Source organism: Euprymna scolopes, chromosome 13 (genome assembly GCF_053919585.1).
Source record: "Euprymna scolopes isolate OS-2025 chromosome 13, ASM5391958v1, whole genome shotgun sequence".
Classification (NCBI taxonomy): Eukaryota; Metazoa; Mollusca; class Cephalopoda; order Sepiida; family Sepiolidae; genus Euprymna; species Euprymna scolopes.
The window spans coordinates 52,673,575-52,692,404 of record NC_136494.1 but is presented as its reverse complement, the minus strand read 5'-3'; the positions used below and the strand labels follow the sequence as shown (position 1 = coordinate 52,692,404).

The 18,830-nt window shown below is 31.3% G+C and overlaps 1 protein-coding gene across 4 annotated transcripts in view; it reads right to left on the bottom strand.

Moving 5' to 3' along the window:
* LOC145292023 (ATP-binding cassette sub-family C member 5-like) overlaps positions 1-18,830 on the bottom strand; it is a 358,649-nt gene that overhangs the window by 82,325 nt on the left and 257,494 nt on the right. For all 4 annotated transcript variants that reach the window (XM_080138030.1, XM_080138031.1, XM_080138032.1 and 1 more), the window contains 2 exons: positions 16,889-16,992; positions 3,947-4,018 (listed from right to left, as the gene is read on the bottom strand). In XM_080138030.1, the coding sequence (XP_079994156.1) occupies positions 3,947-4,018; positions 16,889-16,992 (176 nt within the window). The remainder of the gene's footprint in view (positions 1-3,946; positions 4,019-16,888; positions 16,993-18,830) is intronic.

Below are 18,830 nucleotides of genomic sequence, written 5' to 3'. Positions count from 1 at the left end.
TATTTTAATACTGCCTATTCACAATTTCAGTGATTTAACATGGACAGTTGTATCAACATGTTTACATCGTAAATTTAGGATAACAACTCAATAAATCACAAAAATTAGAAATCAAAATTCACATTTGGTCAAATAAAAATTTGAAAAAAATGAAAATGAAAATTTGCTGAGTTTGCCCCACAATGTGTATCACTCGGTTTTGCATGGCTTTTATTGTTAATCTTTATCAAAACATTTTATTTTCATTATTATAATAGTCAATGTAACCCTAAAATTTAGTACAAATAAAATGTTTCCATAGATTAAATAGCTTGCGAATGTATTGCGTCCTTGAGCAAACTTAATTTTCTCTCTTTTTATAATGTTAAATGTTAAATGCTCAAAGGTTAATTTCTTAGCATTGAAAACGATTATTATTGTTATTAATGTTATAAGAAATACATTTAGAAAATAAAAAATATCACAAAAGGTTTAGCATTTGTTCAAATGATTGTTCAATTGTTCAGTTGATTCTATAATCTTCTTCACTATAAATTCAACTTTCCCAAAGAAAATATAAAATTATTATTTAAGATGATCGGTTTAATCAGGACCAACTCACAAATATGCATCCATATTTTACACTTACAAGCTGATTCTTGAGAGGCTGATTGAAATTGAAACTAAAAACTATAAACAGATTTTTAACTGTACATACATTTACAGACGTGTTAAATGTAGGAATCCAACACGTTGTAGACTCCGTTGCAAGGAACATAAGAAAAGAAGAAAAAAGAACTTCAATTCGCTGTTTCAGATTTTAATAAAAGACCTTTATTCTTCTTTCTCCCACCACGCGTGACTTCTCGTTACAGATGCGACGTCACTTATGTGTGTCTAACGTGATCATGATCTTCTCCAACGTCATTCTCGGTCTGTGGACACGTTCTTTTTATATCTTTGTCTTTTCTTCCTCACTGTGACATCACTTTGCACACGGCTCCGCATTTAAATACACCTGCCATACATACGTCTGCACTCTGTTACAGATTGACTGCTTAGATAATTAAAAAATTTGAAAAGTGTGTAACTTAAAGAATTATGTTTTCTTTATAACATAAATAAATAATTTATATCAAAGGAATTTAGCAAAAACTATTTTAATTTCTAAACATGTTTCGAACACTAAAATTCATGTTTACACATTTTTGCTATTTGTGCAGAATTTAGAACCAGACGTAACTAACTGGCTGCTTGGCTTTGCTTAGATCATGATGTCAACTGCCAGCTTTCCCGATTATCAAAGCATAACAACGCTACTCAAGAAAAATACTGAAGAAAATATTTAAATATGATAAAATCACCAGAAAAAATATAAAAATAGTGAAAATAAAAAAGAAACAAAGACTTACCATAACAATTTCTGTTTTATCCTTGTAACAATTTTTTAAGTGAAAAAAGAAATAAGATGTAATTTTTTTTCAACCACTTTTTTTTGGGTCAAACAAAATTGAACAAAACTAATAAGAAAACCATTTTTTTTTTGGGGGGGGGGTCAAACAAAATTGAACAAAACTAATAAGAAAACCAATTTTTTGTGTGTTTTCATATATTTTTTAACAAAGGTTATAAAAAAATGCACTTATATGTGTTTTTCATGTATTTTTTTGTATTTTTTTCTTTTCTTTTGTAACTTATATAAAGTAATCTTTTTGTTTGTTGCTATTGTTTTTTTGTTTTCATGAACATTTTCTTTTTCCTGTAGGATGGGGCTGGGCAACCGATTTTTTTTACTACAATTAAATTAAGACAGCCGGGATATTCTCTTGGGATCAGGTAGACTTTTCTATGATCGCATCAGACAATGTCGGCGAAAAGAAACAGCAGATGTGGAAGAAACTTCGCCAACCCAACCTATTGGTAGCTTTCTGATATATCGTTTAAGAAGAGACAATAGGATCATTACAAAATTTCTGTCTTCACATAAACTCGAAAAGATAACTGTCGAGAAACTCCCGGCTGGTTTCGTTGATTTATTTATTTATTTTTCCCAATATTTTTTTAAAGGTTGTCTGCTCCTTTGCCGCACATTGATTGGCGTCTTACGTCAGATTATAGTCAAACCCGAGCGCATGACGTTATGTTCCGAGCAAAGCTGAGCGGCCACTTAGTCCAAATTCTGCACAACTACCCTTTTTATTTAAATGAAGCGACTAAATAATTAGTGATCAAAACGGATCTCGCTTGAATAATTGCATAGACAATGTTTTTGGTTTTGAAATTTCAATCAGCCTGCTTAGAATCATTCTGTAAATGAGCACACCGTGGTTTAACTGATATGAAGAATGATTAGCAATATCAAAAAAGCTTTAAAATAATCCGATCAAACAATCGTATGATCATCCAAGTTCCAAAATAAGTGAATTAATAAGCAAATGAAAGGTATAAATAAATTATCAACAAGCTGACTAGTTTGACAACAAAATACTTTTTAAAAAAATCTAATTTTTTTTTTCATTTAAAAAGATAATTTAAATGATCTACAGAATGAACATTAAATTATAACTTATATTTAATGTTATCTTATTATATAACTTATATTTAATGTTATCTTATTATATAACTTATATTTAATGTTATCTTATTATATAACTTATATTTAATGTTATCTTATTATATAACTTATATTTAATGTTATCTTATTATATACCTTATATTTAATGTTATCTTATTATATACCTTATATTTAATGTTATCTTATTATATAACTCATATTTAATGTTATCTTATTATATAACTTATATTTAATGTTATCTTATTATATACCTTATATTTAATGTTATCTTATTATATAACTCATATTTAATATTATCTTATTATATAACTTATATTTAATGTTATCTTATTATATACCTTATATTTAATGTTATCTTATTATATAACTTATATTTAATGTTATCTTATTATATAACTTATATTTAATGTTATCTTATTATATAACTTATATTTAATGTTATCTTATTATATACCTTATATTTAATGTTATCTTATTATATACCTTATATTTAATGTTATCTTATTATATAACTTATATTTAATGTTATCTTATTATATAACTTATATTTAATGTTATCTTATATACCTTATATTTAATGTTATCTTATTATATACCTTATATTTAATGTTATCTTATTATATACCTTATATTTAATGTTATCTTATTATATACCTTATATTTAATGTTATCTTATTATATAACTTATATTTAATGTTATCTTATTATATAACTTATATTTAATGTTATCTTATTATATAACTTATATTTAATGTTATCTTATTATATAACTTATATTTAATGTTATCTTATTATATAACTTATATTTAATGTTATCTTATTATATAACTCATATTTAATGTTATCTTATTATATAACTTATATTTAATGTTATCTTATTATATACCTTATATTTAATGTTATCTTATTATATAACTTATATTTAATGTTATCTTATTATATAACTTATAGTTAATGTTATCTTATTATATAACTTATATTTAATGTTATCTTATTATATAACTTATATTTATTCTTATCTTATTATATACCTTATATTTAATGTTATCTTATTATATACCTTATATTTAATGTTATCTTATTATATAACTTATATTTAATGTTATCTTATTATATAACTTATATTTAATGTTATCTTATTATATACCTTATATTTAATGTTATCTTATTATATACCTTATATTTAATGTTATCTTATTATATAACTTATATTTAATGTTATCTTATTATATAACTTATATTTAATGTTATCTTATTATATACCTTATATTTAATGTTATCTTATTATATACCTTATATTTAATGTTATCTTATTATATAACTTATATTTAATGTTATCTTATTATATCTGTTGATATTATTTGATATAAAAATATAAAAAGATTAACTTACTCTTCCAAGGATCGCAGATATCAAGGAACTTTTTCCAGATCCAACACTGCCACAAACGCCTAACATCTGGCCCTGAGACAACAAAATTAATAAATAATAGAATGTTAAACTCCAATGACGATTTCTTTATTCATTTTTCAAAAAGTTCATATAACTTTACAGACCGTTTCGTCTACACATGAACAACTCAAAATAGAAAAAACAAAAAAAGAAAAAGAAACGGTCAATTTTTTTTAATTTGACCCCTATTATGACCCCTTAACATTTATTGTTTTGGGCTCAAATCAAGTTATTAAGTTAGATTCATGTCCAAGGAACCTATATCTAAAATTTCAAGTGTTTAAACCAAAATTGTCGGAGGAGTTTGGTAGAGTTTTCAAACGTCAAATCGTTGAACTTTGACCCCATAACCGCCAAATTTCTGTCCGAACCCCGATCACATCGATTTTCCCAAATCTCAGTACCTTGTATATCAAATTTCGAGTCTTTAGACTAAAATTTGACAGAGTTATTGCGTAGGGAAATGTTCACAGACAGACAGACAGACACGTTCACTTGTATAGATATATAGATATATATATGAGAGTTGTTCCAAAAATTAAGTTTCCAAATTTTTTTAACTCAAAAAGTTGAAATGCTACGAAAAACGAAGATAGGAGAAGCATAATTAAAACGAGCAGCCTTTTGTACTCCAAAATTTATTTTTCCACATTTTCCATCCTTTCTCAATGCACTTTAGCCAGCGATGAACGATGCCTGTGCATGGGCGTTTAGAACACGCTTTGCCATGCGAGGGGGGTCATTCCAAAAGGAAAACCTTCTACTTTTTAACTAAAAAAAATTAAAGAACTACAAAAACAGAAATGGTATCATTAAAATGAGATTCGATTGTTCCTGTTAAAACAAAATGGTTCGTAATATTATATGGATATAATATTATATGGATATAATATTATATGGATATAATATTATATGGATATAATATTATATGGATATAATATTATATGGTTCGTAATATTATATGGATGCTTTGAAAAATAAAGAAGTGATCATTAGTATTTAGCATTCTATTGTTTAGTTATATATTCTCTGTTGTTAAAAAATTAACATTGATTGAGCTTTAACTTCAAAAGTTTGATTATTATTATTAATAACTGTTAAATGTTTTTGACTCCAATGATTTTGACGATCGTTTTTATAACCACAAGTTATAATAACCAACCAATAAAAAGCTTCCAAAGTTACTATAAAAATTGTCGAATTTTGGATTCAATCAGTTCGCTGTTGTCTACGTCACGAACCACATTTGATTCTTCGCTGCTATCTTTGTTACTAGTAATTACTTAACACTCACTATCGGGACTGCACTGTTTCTTCACCACCATCTTTGTTCAACACAATGTCTCAACACTTAACAGGTTATGCGCCCAACCATTGTCTTTTCTTTGGCCGTTCGGAATCTAAATTCAAATTGTGGCAGGTAAAATTTCTGGGGTATCTAAGGATTTTAAAACTAAACAAAGTGATACAATCTCCAACAGAGAATCCTAACGACCCCGAATTTCTCGAAAAGAACGCGACTGTTTTTGCATAACTGATTCAATGCTTAGACGATAGAAGTCTGTCTCTGATTATAAGAGATGCCTTGAATGATGGATGGAAAGCATTGAACATATTAAGAGCACATTATTTATCAAAAGGGAAACCGTAAATTATATCCCTATTTACACAACTAACGTCTCTAAAACGTAATGAGGATGAAACTATTACCGACTAGGGCAGATAAGATATTACCGATAAGGACAGAAATAACCGCCAATGCCTTAAAACTCCCAGGTGAAATAATAAGCGATAGCTTGTTGATATCAATAACCCTCAAGGGACCAGCCAATTTTAAACCATTTACAACTGTTATAACGCAAAAAGACAAACTAATAAATTTCAGTGAATTTAAAGTGGCATTGCGCAGTTACAAAGAGACGAATCGGATGCTCCTGGACAATAATAACTCCAGCAATATCATGAAGTTCAAAAATGCTTCTCGAAAACAAATACCACCAAATTACGCATCTCACCGCAATGTTTTCCCCAAAAGTAATTTTCCCAAGAAAAAGAATAAAATTATATATATATATATATATATATATATATATATATATATATATATATATATATATATATATATATAAAAGTGAAAGTGTCTGTGTCTGTGTATCTGTGTACACTTCCCTACGCAATAACTCTGTCAATTTTTAGTCTACAGACTCGAAATTTGATATACAGGTTACTGAGATTTGGGAAAATCGATGTGATCGGTTTTTGGCCAGAAATTTGGCGATTTAAGGGGTCAAAGTTCAACGATTTGACCTTTGAGAACTCTACCAAACTCCTCTGACAATTTTAGGTCTACACACTTGAAATTTTAGATATAGGTTACTTGGACATGGATCTAACTTAATAACTTGATTTGAGTCCAAAACAATAAATTTTGAGGGGTCATAATAGGGGTTAAAGTTTTAAAAAAATTGACCTCTGCGATCGCTTCCAAATTAATCAGACAATTTCTGGTCTAAATATTTGAAATTTTACATAAAGGGTATTCAGAGATAGGGCAAGCTTTTTCATCAGTTTGGATCGAAAATTTTTAGTTACTAATATATAAATGTATGTATGTATGTATGTATGTTTGCATGTCTGCCTTAAACTTTCAATAGAGGCGATGGATTTTACCAAGATCTGTATTTTTTTAAAGTTCGATCTTTCATATGACAAATGTCGAAAAATTGGCTAAAAACATTAATATCTTCCCCTTCAACTAGACACTTTTCTACAGGGGGGGGGTCACTTTTTTCGCCGATATTTTTTAAAGTTATCCTCGCCTTTAGATTGTCTAGCCTTACTTTTTTAAAATGTCGCTTCCGGTTTGTCGGTGGTCATAACAGCATAAACATTAGGTTTTACCCCGTTCTTTTCCTCCTTTGCGGTACGGGTTCGGGCCTGCCTTCCTACTACCACTTTTTTTTTTTTTGCTCAATATACACATCCAAACACCCGGGCAGCGCCGGGCGCCCATGCTAGTATATATATATATAAATAAATATTCAGTTTCAGATCATGTTTTATATAAATATACATATTAAGAGGGTAAATTTTAATATATTGAAAACATATAAGATAGAATTTGAAATATTCAAATCAAGTTTCTGAATTAAATAATTCTAATAAGTCTACTACATGTACGCACATTTCTTGTATAACAACTTTATTCAATCAAATTTCTGAACTTTGATAAAATTTTATATATGCTGATGAGAAGAACCCTTAATCTATGAAAAAAAAATTGACAGAATTCTAATTTTGATGCTGAATAAAGTTGTAATTATACAAACGATTTTTGTTGGAAATCATTGTATATATTACGTCGAACTCAGGAGCAAGTCCTTGAACAGTTGTGCGTGTATTGACTTCAACTAAGGCTCTTAATTGATCATTGTCAACAACATCTGATAGCCAAACATTATGCTCATCATCTTCAAGAATTTTGTCGCTACATGAAAATTTCTTAAACCACCATTGTGCTGTGCATTCAGTAATGGCTCATGAGCCAAACGCTTCGTTAATATCACAAGCTGTTTCAGCAGCTTTTCGGCCTAGCTTGAATTAAAAAAAGAAAATTATGCGAATTTGCTTTTTTTTATCTTGAATTAAACATTCTGAAAAGAAGACATAATTGTTTGAAAACGATTGAAATTTAAACAATTAGATAGAGCAAAAAACGGCCTTTAAAATGATATGTAAAGTAAAGGTATTATAACGAAAACTTATTTAAAAATACATCATTTGAAATCAAAATTTAAAATTCCACAAGACCTTTCTTCTCAACCTGATATATTCATAGTGTGAATAATCTGTGCATCGCATGTAAGTAATATACGCATGTGAGTATTTGGCAGTGTGGCATTGTGTATGTGTGTGCGTTGGTTTACATTGTTCTTGTTACTACATGTATAGCAGTGAGTAGCAATTTGTTTCTGTTCATATGTCGTTCGTATGTAAGAATCTGTGCGCAAGATGAAGAAGGCTTTTATGTGGACACATTTTACTTTTGGGGTTTGAAACGATTTTTATTCGTTGGGAATACTTTGAGCTAACACGTTTCTGTAAAAGACTTCTTGCTTTAGAAAGTGAAGAAGAAAATATATCCAAACGAAGTAGAGAAAAAAGAGAGTAAGCTATTTGAATTATATGCCATTTAGCGTTCGTTTGAATTACTCCATGTATTTTTGAATCGCTACAAGATTCGATGGCTAACCGGATGTTTTAATAAATCATAGGATCATTGCAAAGTTGTGATAGGAATAATTATTATAAGATCGAAATATACATTGATAAAATTCATAAATAATGTTTTTAAAAATTTAATTATAAGCAGATGTAGTGATTGAATAAATATCATATTACATTTTGTATTTAGAATAAACACAACATTGAAAAGTGCAAAATTATGTTGCATCATTTTGCTGCTCAGCCGAGCCTGGTAGTTAAGACTACATAAGAAGTAGCAGGTAAAATCTTCTGAGAAGATTATCATTAATCCATGGCTTTAGGTTCATTTAAACAATGTTCCAATAGAAAAAGGTGAATAATTCCGTCGAAGAGGTAAAACCAAAATCAACATTCTTTGCTGATTAGAAAGACGATATTACGCCAAGAAAAGAACATCTAACTTAGTATGTTAAATTGTCTCAAAGATACAATGACAATATTGAGCACCAAAGCCCTTAAATTAATAAGAATATTAAAAATGAGTCCATCATGCATGAAAAATTTGCTCTGACTCAAGTTTTCAGTTTAAACATGCCCACACTTGCGGGTAAAAATTCAAATCAACCAATGAGAAAGGTTGTAATTAAAACAATGTTAAAGCAATCAACCAATGAAGTGACAAGATTTAAATGATACAATTTCCTGCAATGCTCGAGGTTATTGCCGATTGTTGTAAAGTCTGAAATCAATGTGTTGCGTGGTCGGTGTGAATTTAGGATAGAAGATACTTAATCACATCTTTGAAAACATTATTTCCTAAAGTTAATTTTAAAATATTAGAAAACCAAATAATGTTATATAATTTTGTTTTGTTAAAATATTAAATTTATTTTTTAAATAAAATGATTATTTTTATGAAGATTTATTTGATGATGTAATAGGCTATATTGTACAGTTTAAAATAAAATTAGTAAAAATTAGCGATTTGATCAAATTATTGCAAATTTATGTAGACTAACACCGGAAGTGATTCACAATAATAATAAATGAGGATGTGATGGGTCGTTACTCGGGATGATAAAAATGAAAATGTAAAATAGGGAGTGAAAATGAAGAAAAGGAAGAGGAAATAGAAAAATGATGCAATGTGTGTCTAGCGTTATCATCAGGATTCGGTTCTGGGGTTCGGGAAGGAGTGAGTCACTCTCTCGACAACAGCACGTTTCTGCCCTCTTCTTTTTCAATCGACCACACCTGGCCTCTCGACACCAATGTCACACTGCACAATCCGGACGTCAGCAATACGAAATTCTTTTCAAGAGATGTTCACGACTCTTTTCTCTCCCCACCCCAGGGAACTTTTCCCAGCTTTTATATCCTCCTATCTAGAAAAAAAGGAAGAGACAGGGGGAAAAATAGCTTCTCCCATCATGCTCTGCCTTCCCAAGATGCCCTTTGCGTATACAAATGCGCTGGCCATCCTTTCCTTCTTCTTTCCCAAAGAGCGATGCAGATACGCCCGGTACGTTTCTTTTTTTTTTCTTCTTCTTTTCTAACCATATACCCCACAGTGTGAAAATTGACACATTCTTTTTTTTTTTAATAAAATATGAACATCCTAACGAAAGTAAAGAAATGCTGTGGACATAACATTGTTAGGACTTTCAAATGCAAAAAAACAAAAACAAAAACAGAATTTAAGCAATGTCTTCCTTTTAATTAGAATAATACAAAAAATTAAAAGAGAATATAAAATGAAATATGTTTTTATTAATTAAATGCATATTGGACACATACTGATTTTTATAAAAATTGAAGTGATGATTTTTTTGTGAATGTTAGTAAAATTTAGTATACCATACCTATATATAATTAAAAAAATGGGCAGATAATGTATATATATATATATATATATATATATATATATATATATATTATAAGGTAAAATTAAAAGCCAAGAACAATGCAAGATTTTTTTTTATATAGAGTAAAATTAAATGCAAACAAAAGAAATAAAGTTCTTTTTTTTGTTGTTCGTTTTTTCTTTTTCACACAAATTTTAACTCTAAACAACAGTAATTTTTTTTTTCTGTTGTATTCAATGGTGATATAAATCTCAATATATTTCAGACTTATTAGTCCATTTTCAAGAGAAGACAGCGGAAGAGTGTTCAAAATTGGAAAAGTAGCCGCAGAGTTTGCCACGTGATACCGCGAAATATAGAATAAAAAATGACGTTAGGAGAACGTTAAAATAAATCAGTTGATGTTTGAAATACTTGTTGCGTTTGTGAATCAAGGGAGATGACTATTCAAGCAAGGTTTTTTTTTTTTTTTTTTTAATTATTGTTTTTCTTATGTTTTAAACTTATATTATAAAAGCGGAGCTCAATTCCAGTCTATTGTTTAGTGTGGGAGTATTTTTTGAAATAATTAAAGATTCGAGGATACGAAGTTGACCTACGTTTCTTGAAGAAGCAAGAATGTTGATGTGAAAATCTGGTTCTGAATTAATGCAAGTGCGAATATGTTTATAGAACGACGAAGCAGTAGTGTTTAAGTGCTCTTTAATGCGGTGATGAAGCAATCTGGTAGTGCTTCCGATGTAAGATGCACTGCATTTAGCGCATTGTAGGTCGTAAACAACGTGGTTCTTAAAGCATAAACCTGTGTGTGATATTGGGCAATTAGAGAGTGAACAAGGGGAAGGTGTATGCGATGGATGTTTTCGGTTGAGCTGTTGTCTTAAAGTAGATCCAGTGTGGATGAGTTGAATGTTGAGCCCCTCGCTGCGGATGGCTTTTCGGATTGAAGATGAGATTTTGTCACTGAGGAAGGGTAGTTTTAGAAAACAATTGTTAGAGAAGGGTCGGGTGTTGCGTTTTTTCTTTTTAAGTGAGGATAGGATCGTATTAGGGTAGCCGTTTAGTGAGAGGGTCTGTAGGAAATTGTTAGTGTGTGTATGTTTGTCGGAGATGTTAGTGCATTTGTCTTGTATGCGTGAGATTTCGGCATGTGCGTAGTTTAGTTTGTCCTTGAGAGGTAGCGCAGATTTGAAATGTACGAAGAGGCGTTTGCTGGCGGGTTTTCTGTAGAATTCAGTGCATATGGCACCATTTTTTTTTATTTGTATTTTAAAATCAAGTAGAGAAAGAGATTCCGAAGAGTCTGGGTGTTCTATAGTAAATTTTAAGTTTGGGTCGGCGTTATTGAATTTGTGGAAAATGTTAATAGCTTCTTCGCGGGAGTATGTGATAATTAAAATGTCATCGATATATCTAGTAAAAAGGAGATAAGAATAGCAGGTACTAAGGGTGTGTCTTTCGAGTTTGTCCATATAAGCAATGGCAAGAATACCGGATAGACTGGAGCCCATGGGTAGTCCAGATACTTGTTTGAACGTGTTTTGTAGGAAAGTAAAGTAAGTGTTGTCTACTATAATACGGAGGAGTTGTAAGAGATCTCCTGGAGTAATTCCGAAGCATTGTGGGTTTTTAGATGCTATAATGTCTGCCATGAGATTAATGGCTGGATGTGCAGGAATGGAGGTGTATAAAGAAACGACGTCTAGGCTAAATGGGTATCTGTATAGTTAGAGTAGATGGTGTGGTAGATCGTTGAGTCTGTTAATTACTTGGTTGGAACTACTAACATGGGCTGGGAAGGTAGAGAGTAGAGGTTTAAGTAGGCGGGATATTAACCAAGAGATTTTATAAAGGGGACCGTTAACGCTTGAAACAATGGGTCTGACTAAATTTTATTACTAAATACAGCAAATTACCTACCTTTTATCACCTTATTAAAACCCACAAAAATAGCACACACACACAGATCAGACCCATGGCGATTAAGCTACACAGAATATTCCGCATTTCATTTTCGTGAGAATTTGTCAGGCTTATATATATATTACTATAATAATTTTTAAATACCTAGAGACACTAGTGTTTCCTTCTTTTCAGGAATTATCAGTGCATGGTGTCATGATTACCACCAGTTGGGAGATTCGAACCCAGCCACAAAGCCATCTCTGACTACATTATCAAGGAATAACCCTCATGGCCAACTTTAAATGCGAGAAATATCCTTGAAATTTAAGCATTTATTTTTAAATGTCGAGACATTCGTCCATATTGATCTAATGATTATAAGATCATAATCTGCACATGCGAGCTTAAGTAACCAACTTGTATTTCAACTTTAAAGTGCTCAACAATAAAGACCGAGTTCTTAAAGGGCTGACATAATTATTACTATAATAGTTTTTTTTAATACCTACAGACATTAGTGTTTCATCCTTTCAGGAACCATCAATGCATATATATATGTGTGTGTGTGTGTGTGTGTGTGTGTGTGTGTGTGTGTGTGTGTGTGTGTGTGTGTGTGTGTACTCTTATATAAAAAAATCTTTGTCTCTGTGTATATAAGAGTTCTTCCCTATGGACTCCTAAATTACTGGACCGATTTTTTGAAATTTCACACAAATGTACTTTACGTGCCTGGCAGTGATTTTAAATAAGTTCCGTATCGGAATGTTTTTGATAAGTATCGATAATCGAAAAAATCTTATGATAGTGTTGTATATTGGTTTATATTTGAGGAGATGATATATTAAAACGTATCATGTGTTATCTAGTGGATGTAAGATATTGTTCTTTTAACAGACAGATAATAAACGTATAAATCGTATGTATGTTGTTTAGCCAGGGGACATGATATTGACGTGTAAACTGAATCATGTTTATCAGACTTATCACACGGGATATTTTTACAGTTCATATGCAAGAAGAATAATATATGCTTCATACCTTTTTTTCTTGAAGAGTTCTTTTAACTTCCTGCTGCTCCGTGACGAACCATGAGGCGATCAGCACCAACCAATTGAGACATCTGTTCTTATTTGTGAAACCATTGAAACAACTCTTTATATTTTTATAATATAAATTTATTACAGTTGTCTCAAATAGTTTTCACAGGATCTGCAGTTTCTACATTTTCTATTCTTACAGCTCGCTCCTAGCTGTCTGTCCACCCTTGTCTAGACGTCTGTCTGCTCTGGTGGTCAATCCTCAACTCTCTGAATCTCTCCAAAACTAACTACATCACGTATTCTCTTACGTCACCTAATTACGTGTCTCAGACCAACCTAATGTTTCCATCTAGTTATTTGTTTATCCAAATCCAAAAGAGTGTTTACATCTATTTTCACATTCTTTTTGCGATTCACACGTCAATCATTTCTTTCGCAATTTAATTGTTTATTCTTCTAATCACAATAACTGATCCAGCGACCATCCGTCGCTCAAATCAATTAACAAGAATATAATAGCAATAATAATGTTTTGACCCTTGACCCCGCTTGCCACAGTTAACAGATACTACGCTATGATCACAGCCTAAAAGGGTCATAATATTACAATAGAAGGAACAGGCGATTTTGACTAAAGTTAACACCTTAAAGTTTTATTACCACACAAGCAGAAAGGCACGGCATATAAAATCAACAGTGGGCTCTTTGATATGACAGGAGTGCGTTTGAAATAAATGTTTTCGTTTGGACCATAATTGAAGCATGATACTGACTTTCGCATTTTAAACTTTAATTCAAGCCATTATATATAATAATAATTGTCTAAAATTAACAGTAGGTTCTCTACAGTGCAATGTAGACTAAAATGTGAACTAAGTAAAATAAAATGGGCGATTTTACCGATTTCAATGACAATAAAATATGGGATGGTGAAACATTTGTCGATCCTCATTCATTCCGGGGCAACGTCGATATCAAGGAGACTCGACGTTGCCCCGGAATGAATGAGGATCGACAAATGTTTCACCATCCCATATTTTATTGTCATTGAAATCGGTTAAATCGCCCATTTTATTTTACTTAGTTCACATTGTAGTCTACATTGCATATATATATATATATATATATATATATATATATATATATATATATATATATATATATATTAAAATTATAGATATAGTAATAATATTTTAAATAAAATTACAAATATAAATATTATTTTTATATTAGAACATACCGAGATAAAAGAAAGCTCAATATACTAGACAAAGAAATAATAAAAAAACAGGAAAAAATTAATGATGAAAATAAAATTATAATAAATTACAATATTTATTAATCCATCAAAAATTCAAAAAACAAAAAATTTTCTTTATTATAATTCCTTGGTTGAATTGTTGATGGATTAATAAATATTGTAATTTATTCAACGTTTTATTTTCATTATACGGTTTCTTATATATATATTTGTATATTTGGGCAGCAAGTCATTATTCAAGCACGTCTGATTGAACAAAACAGAGTTATTCTTTTTTCCGATTTTTCTGGATATCTTTTCCATTCGCCGAGCAGTCTTTTTTATTTCAGCTGGCATGATGTATAAAATGGCGTCCAAAAGTTGTTGTTCAGCCATATTATTCTCAAGCATTTTCTATCGGTGCATCCGATTATCATCAGGAGTGATTGTTGTTGTTATCGTTTTCTTTTTCTTTTCCTTTGAGGCTTGGTGTGTTTATAGTTGAAATATTTTTTTTTATTGGTTATAAAGGTGGTTGCAGGAGGTTAGGGGTGAATTATTTTTATTCTTAATTTCAATTTTCTTATTTTATAGTTTACTTATTTAGTTTCTTGTTAGTTATCAGGTTAAAAAGGAGCTGTAGTTTTTTGATAAGTATGGCTTCTAGTAATTTTAGTCGTCATGTGCAGTTGTTAAGGTATTGAATTTTAGTATTGTTAGTTGAGATATTTCTAATGTCGGGCAACCGTAGGTTTTTATCATGGAATGTTAGATGTTGTTTTATGGCACTATTGTCAGCTAAATGATAGATTAGTCGTTGGAAGAGTGTTGTTATGGTGTGGCCTATGTATGCATTGTATGAGTTTTTAGAGCGGGCTCATAGACATTCTTTGGAAGGGCAAATAAATTCATACACTACATTAGTTCGGTTTAGTGTGGTGCTAGTATTGTTATTGTTTTTAATTATTCAATTAGAGGTTTTAAATTTAGTTTAATATATTATTAGTTTCATCTTTTTTTTGGTCGATGGGTCTGGTGTATCTTTTAATTAGGTTTTTTCTTATTTTTTCATCTGTTTTGTAGTTGGTTTTTATAGTATACTTTGATGGTGACCCACCTCGAAAATAAAATCTTTTCAGATCCAAAAAATAAAACCACTATGCCCGATATGTCGACAATATATTCATTGCAGCTGAATCCATACAAGGCATTAAAAACTCAAACTAAACCTAGAAACACACTCCGTTCACACACGAACCAAACATAAATAACAAAATACCATTTCTCGACATATTAGTAGATTCAAGCAATCCCACTAAATACACAACCTCAACATACAAAAAATCTACCAACAATAATGCAATACTCTTAAATTACCATCACAAACGCCCAGAAAAATAGAAAACTGCCCTTATAAAAAATTTGATTCCCCGCTCATGCAATATAGCATCAACCTGACAAATATTTTATAAAGAACTAACAAACATAAAACAAACCCTAATAAACAATAATTTTCCTAATAAAATCGTCGATAAGCACATAAAACTCTATTCAAACTCATTCCACAGTAAAAACATAAACCCTAAGAAAAACGACACCATCAAAATTGTATTTTTAAAATACTGTTACAAATGAAATCAGTAAATAGCAGAATTCTGTTATTTTTAACAATGCTTAAATATATATCTACATATATATGTGTGCATGTGTGTGTACATGCATATGTGTGTGTATGTATATATGTATGTGTATATGCATGCACAAATAAACTGTGTATGCATAAAAATGAATGAATTAATGAATTGTGCATTTCAACATACTTAAAGAAATAAATGGTAAGATAGTCAACATCTTGAAATTTGGAATACAGAATTTTGTCATTTATTTATATTGTATTATATATATATATATATATATATATATTCTTTATGTAAATACAGTCATATCTTGCTACGATGTGCAGACCATTTCAATCATATTTGCTTTTATCAGGCAAGAAAAATTAAAATACAAAAATTAAAAAGGTTCCAGACCTTTTCAAATTTTGAGGAGAGAAAAAAAGCCATGATTGGCAATAAGCAAAATTAAAGTTCTTATGAATTTAAATTAATTGCAAAAATCAAGTTTCTCTTAAAAGAAGGGGGAAGGGTTAGAAGGGTAGTTTTAGGGAAGAGTTAGAAAAAGTGGAAATATAAAAAATTGAAATAATTTAATTTAAGTTCTCAAAATAAAACACTATAAACCTTTAGAAATGACCTATACATTTTCATCAGTAAAAATATGCATATAGAGTCATTTGCAAACTGTTTTGTTGTATCTCAACTTTTCGTTGTGGCTAGACAAGCAAGTACTGACATCGAAATTTAATTTACCACCAGTGAACTTCTTATCTATCAACTCAGGTATGTTAAATCCAAATAGTTATATTAAGTATAAATAGCATAGATCCAAACAGAAACTTGGGGAGAAAGATGTCAAAAATATCACTTACTGGAAACATATATAGAGTTTCAACAATTTTTTCAAAACATGTTTAGAGGTTTTTATTAAAATTAAAAAAGATTATGTTTCTATATTCTTAAATGAAAAAAATAAAATAATGTAAAGAATTTAAACCAAAACTTACTTTTTTGAGGACCAAACTGATGTTACTTAAAATGGCTTCTTCTGTAGATGGAAGTAAATTAATCTTTGCTGGTAATTCTTGTGATCCATTATTAAACTTGGTTTCTATAAAAAATGGAGACATCAGTTACATTTAGGTGATAAAATACAAAGAAAAAATAGGTAAATAACTATATATCTGTACTTAGGCACTTTGTCTATGTTTGTGTGTGTGTGTGTGTGTGTGTGTGTGTGTGTGTGTGTGTGTGTGTGTGTGTGTGTGAGTTCATTCTCTATGGACTTTGAAATTTCATACTATTGTACTTTATGTATCTGTGAGTGTTCTTGGATAGGTTTTGTATCAGAATACCTCTGATAAGTATCAAAAATCGATTATTAAAAAATCCGATTAAAGAAGGAACAGTCAGATTTTTCCCAAAGTTAACACCCTTCTACAGCCTAACATCACAAGTGCATTTGAGAAATGTTATTACTGCACAAGCAGAAGGACGAAGTGTATAAAATCAACAGTAGGTTCTTTGATAAAACAAGAAGCACATTCGAAGTGAATGTTTCTGTTTAGAGCACAGTTGAACAATGATACTTGAGTTTTACTTGGTCTTCGGGCCAAGATCAAAGTGTAGTATCTGTTCCGGCAGATACTGCACTTAAGATAATTTGTACCAGTCAATGGAGGGGAAACCCTCTATACTGGGAACCGCCTGGGTAATACCTAGGAGGTCCACCCTCCCAGGCCTTGCCACCGGGCTTTCCGGTGGGGCAAGTTTATTGCTTGCTGCCTGAGGCGCCCCGACCGGGGAATGCCGACGGGGTTACTCAGGCAATTTTTAAAATTGCAGGAGTGCCCCTCCTTTAGGGGAGCCTGCGGGGTTCCCACTTTCCGGCCTTGTGCCACATAATGCTGATGTGGGCAGCATTTAAATAAAAACCCTCTATACTGGGACAATTATTATTTTTGGTAACCAGAGTGACCCCTTTTAGGGGAGCTGGTTTTTACCTCACATTAAAAACGGCCTTGTGCCTAATTTGCTCAGTGGGGGAGCAAATAAATACCATCTGTTCTGGCAGATGCTGCAAGCTATGACTAGCTATGACTAGCAAAGACCAGATGTGGGGGCAACCCCACATGCCTGACCTTTAACCAGCTCCCATTTCCCACCTCTCGGGAGCTGGTCCCCCTTTTTCCCTTCCCCCTCCCTTCACTCCTCACATTAAAAATTGGCCTTGTGCCTAATTTGCTCGGTGGGGGAGCAAATAAATACCATCTGTTCCGGCAGATGCTGCACTTAAGATAATTTGTACCAGTCAATGGAGGGGAAACCCTCTATACTGGGACAATTATTATTTTTGGTAACCAGAGTGCCCCCTTTTTGCCTACTTTTAGGGGAGCTGGTTTTAACCTCACATTAAAAACGGCCTTGTGCCTAATTTGCTCAGTGGGGGAGCAAATAAACACCATCTGTTCCGGCAGATGCTGCAAGCTATGACTAGCTATGACTAGCTATGACTAGCAAAGACCAGATGTGGGGGCAACCCCACATGCCTGACCTTTAACCAGCTCCCATTTCCCACCTCTCGGGAGCTGGTCCCCATTTCTCTTCCCCCTCCCTTCACTCCTCACATTAAAAATTGGCCTTGTGCCTAATTTGCTCGGTGGGGGAGCAAATAAATACCATCTGTTCCGGCAGATGCTGCACTTAAGATAATTTGTACCAGTCAATGGAGGGGAAACCCTCTATACTGGGACAATTATTATTTTTGGTAACCAGAGTGCCCCTTATTATGTCTTTTATTCGTAGACTACATTCCGCCTCCTGTGTGGTCTTAAAAGTCATCCATTTTATTAATACTTTACTTCAATAAAAAGCAAAAAATAAAACCTCAAAGAGTTATCATAATAAAGGTTACTTTTACTCATTCATTTAATTCGAAGCTTTAATTGG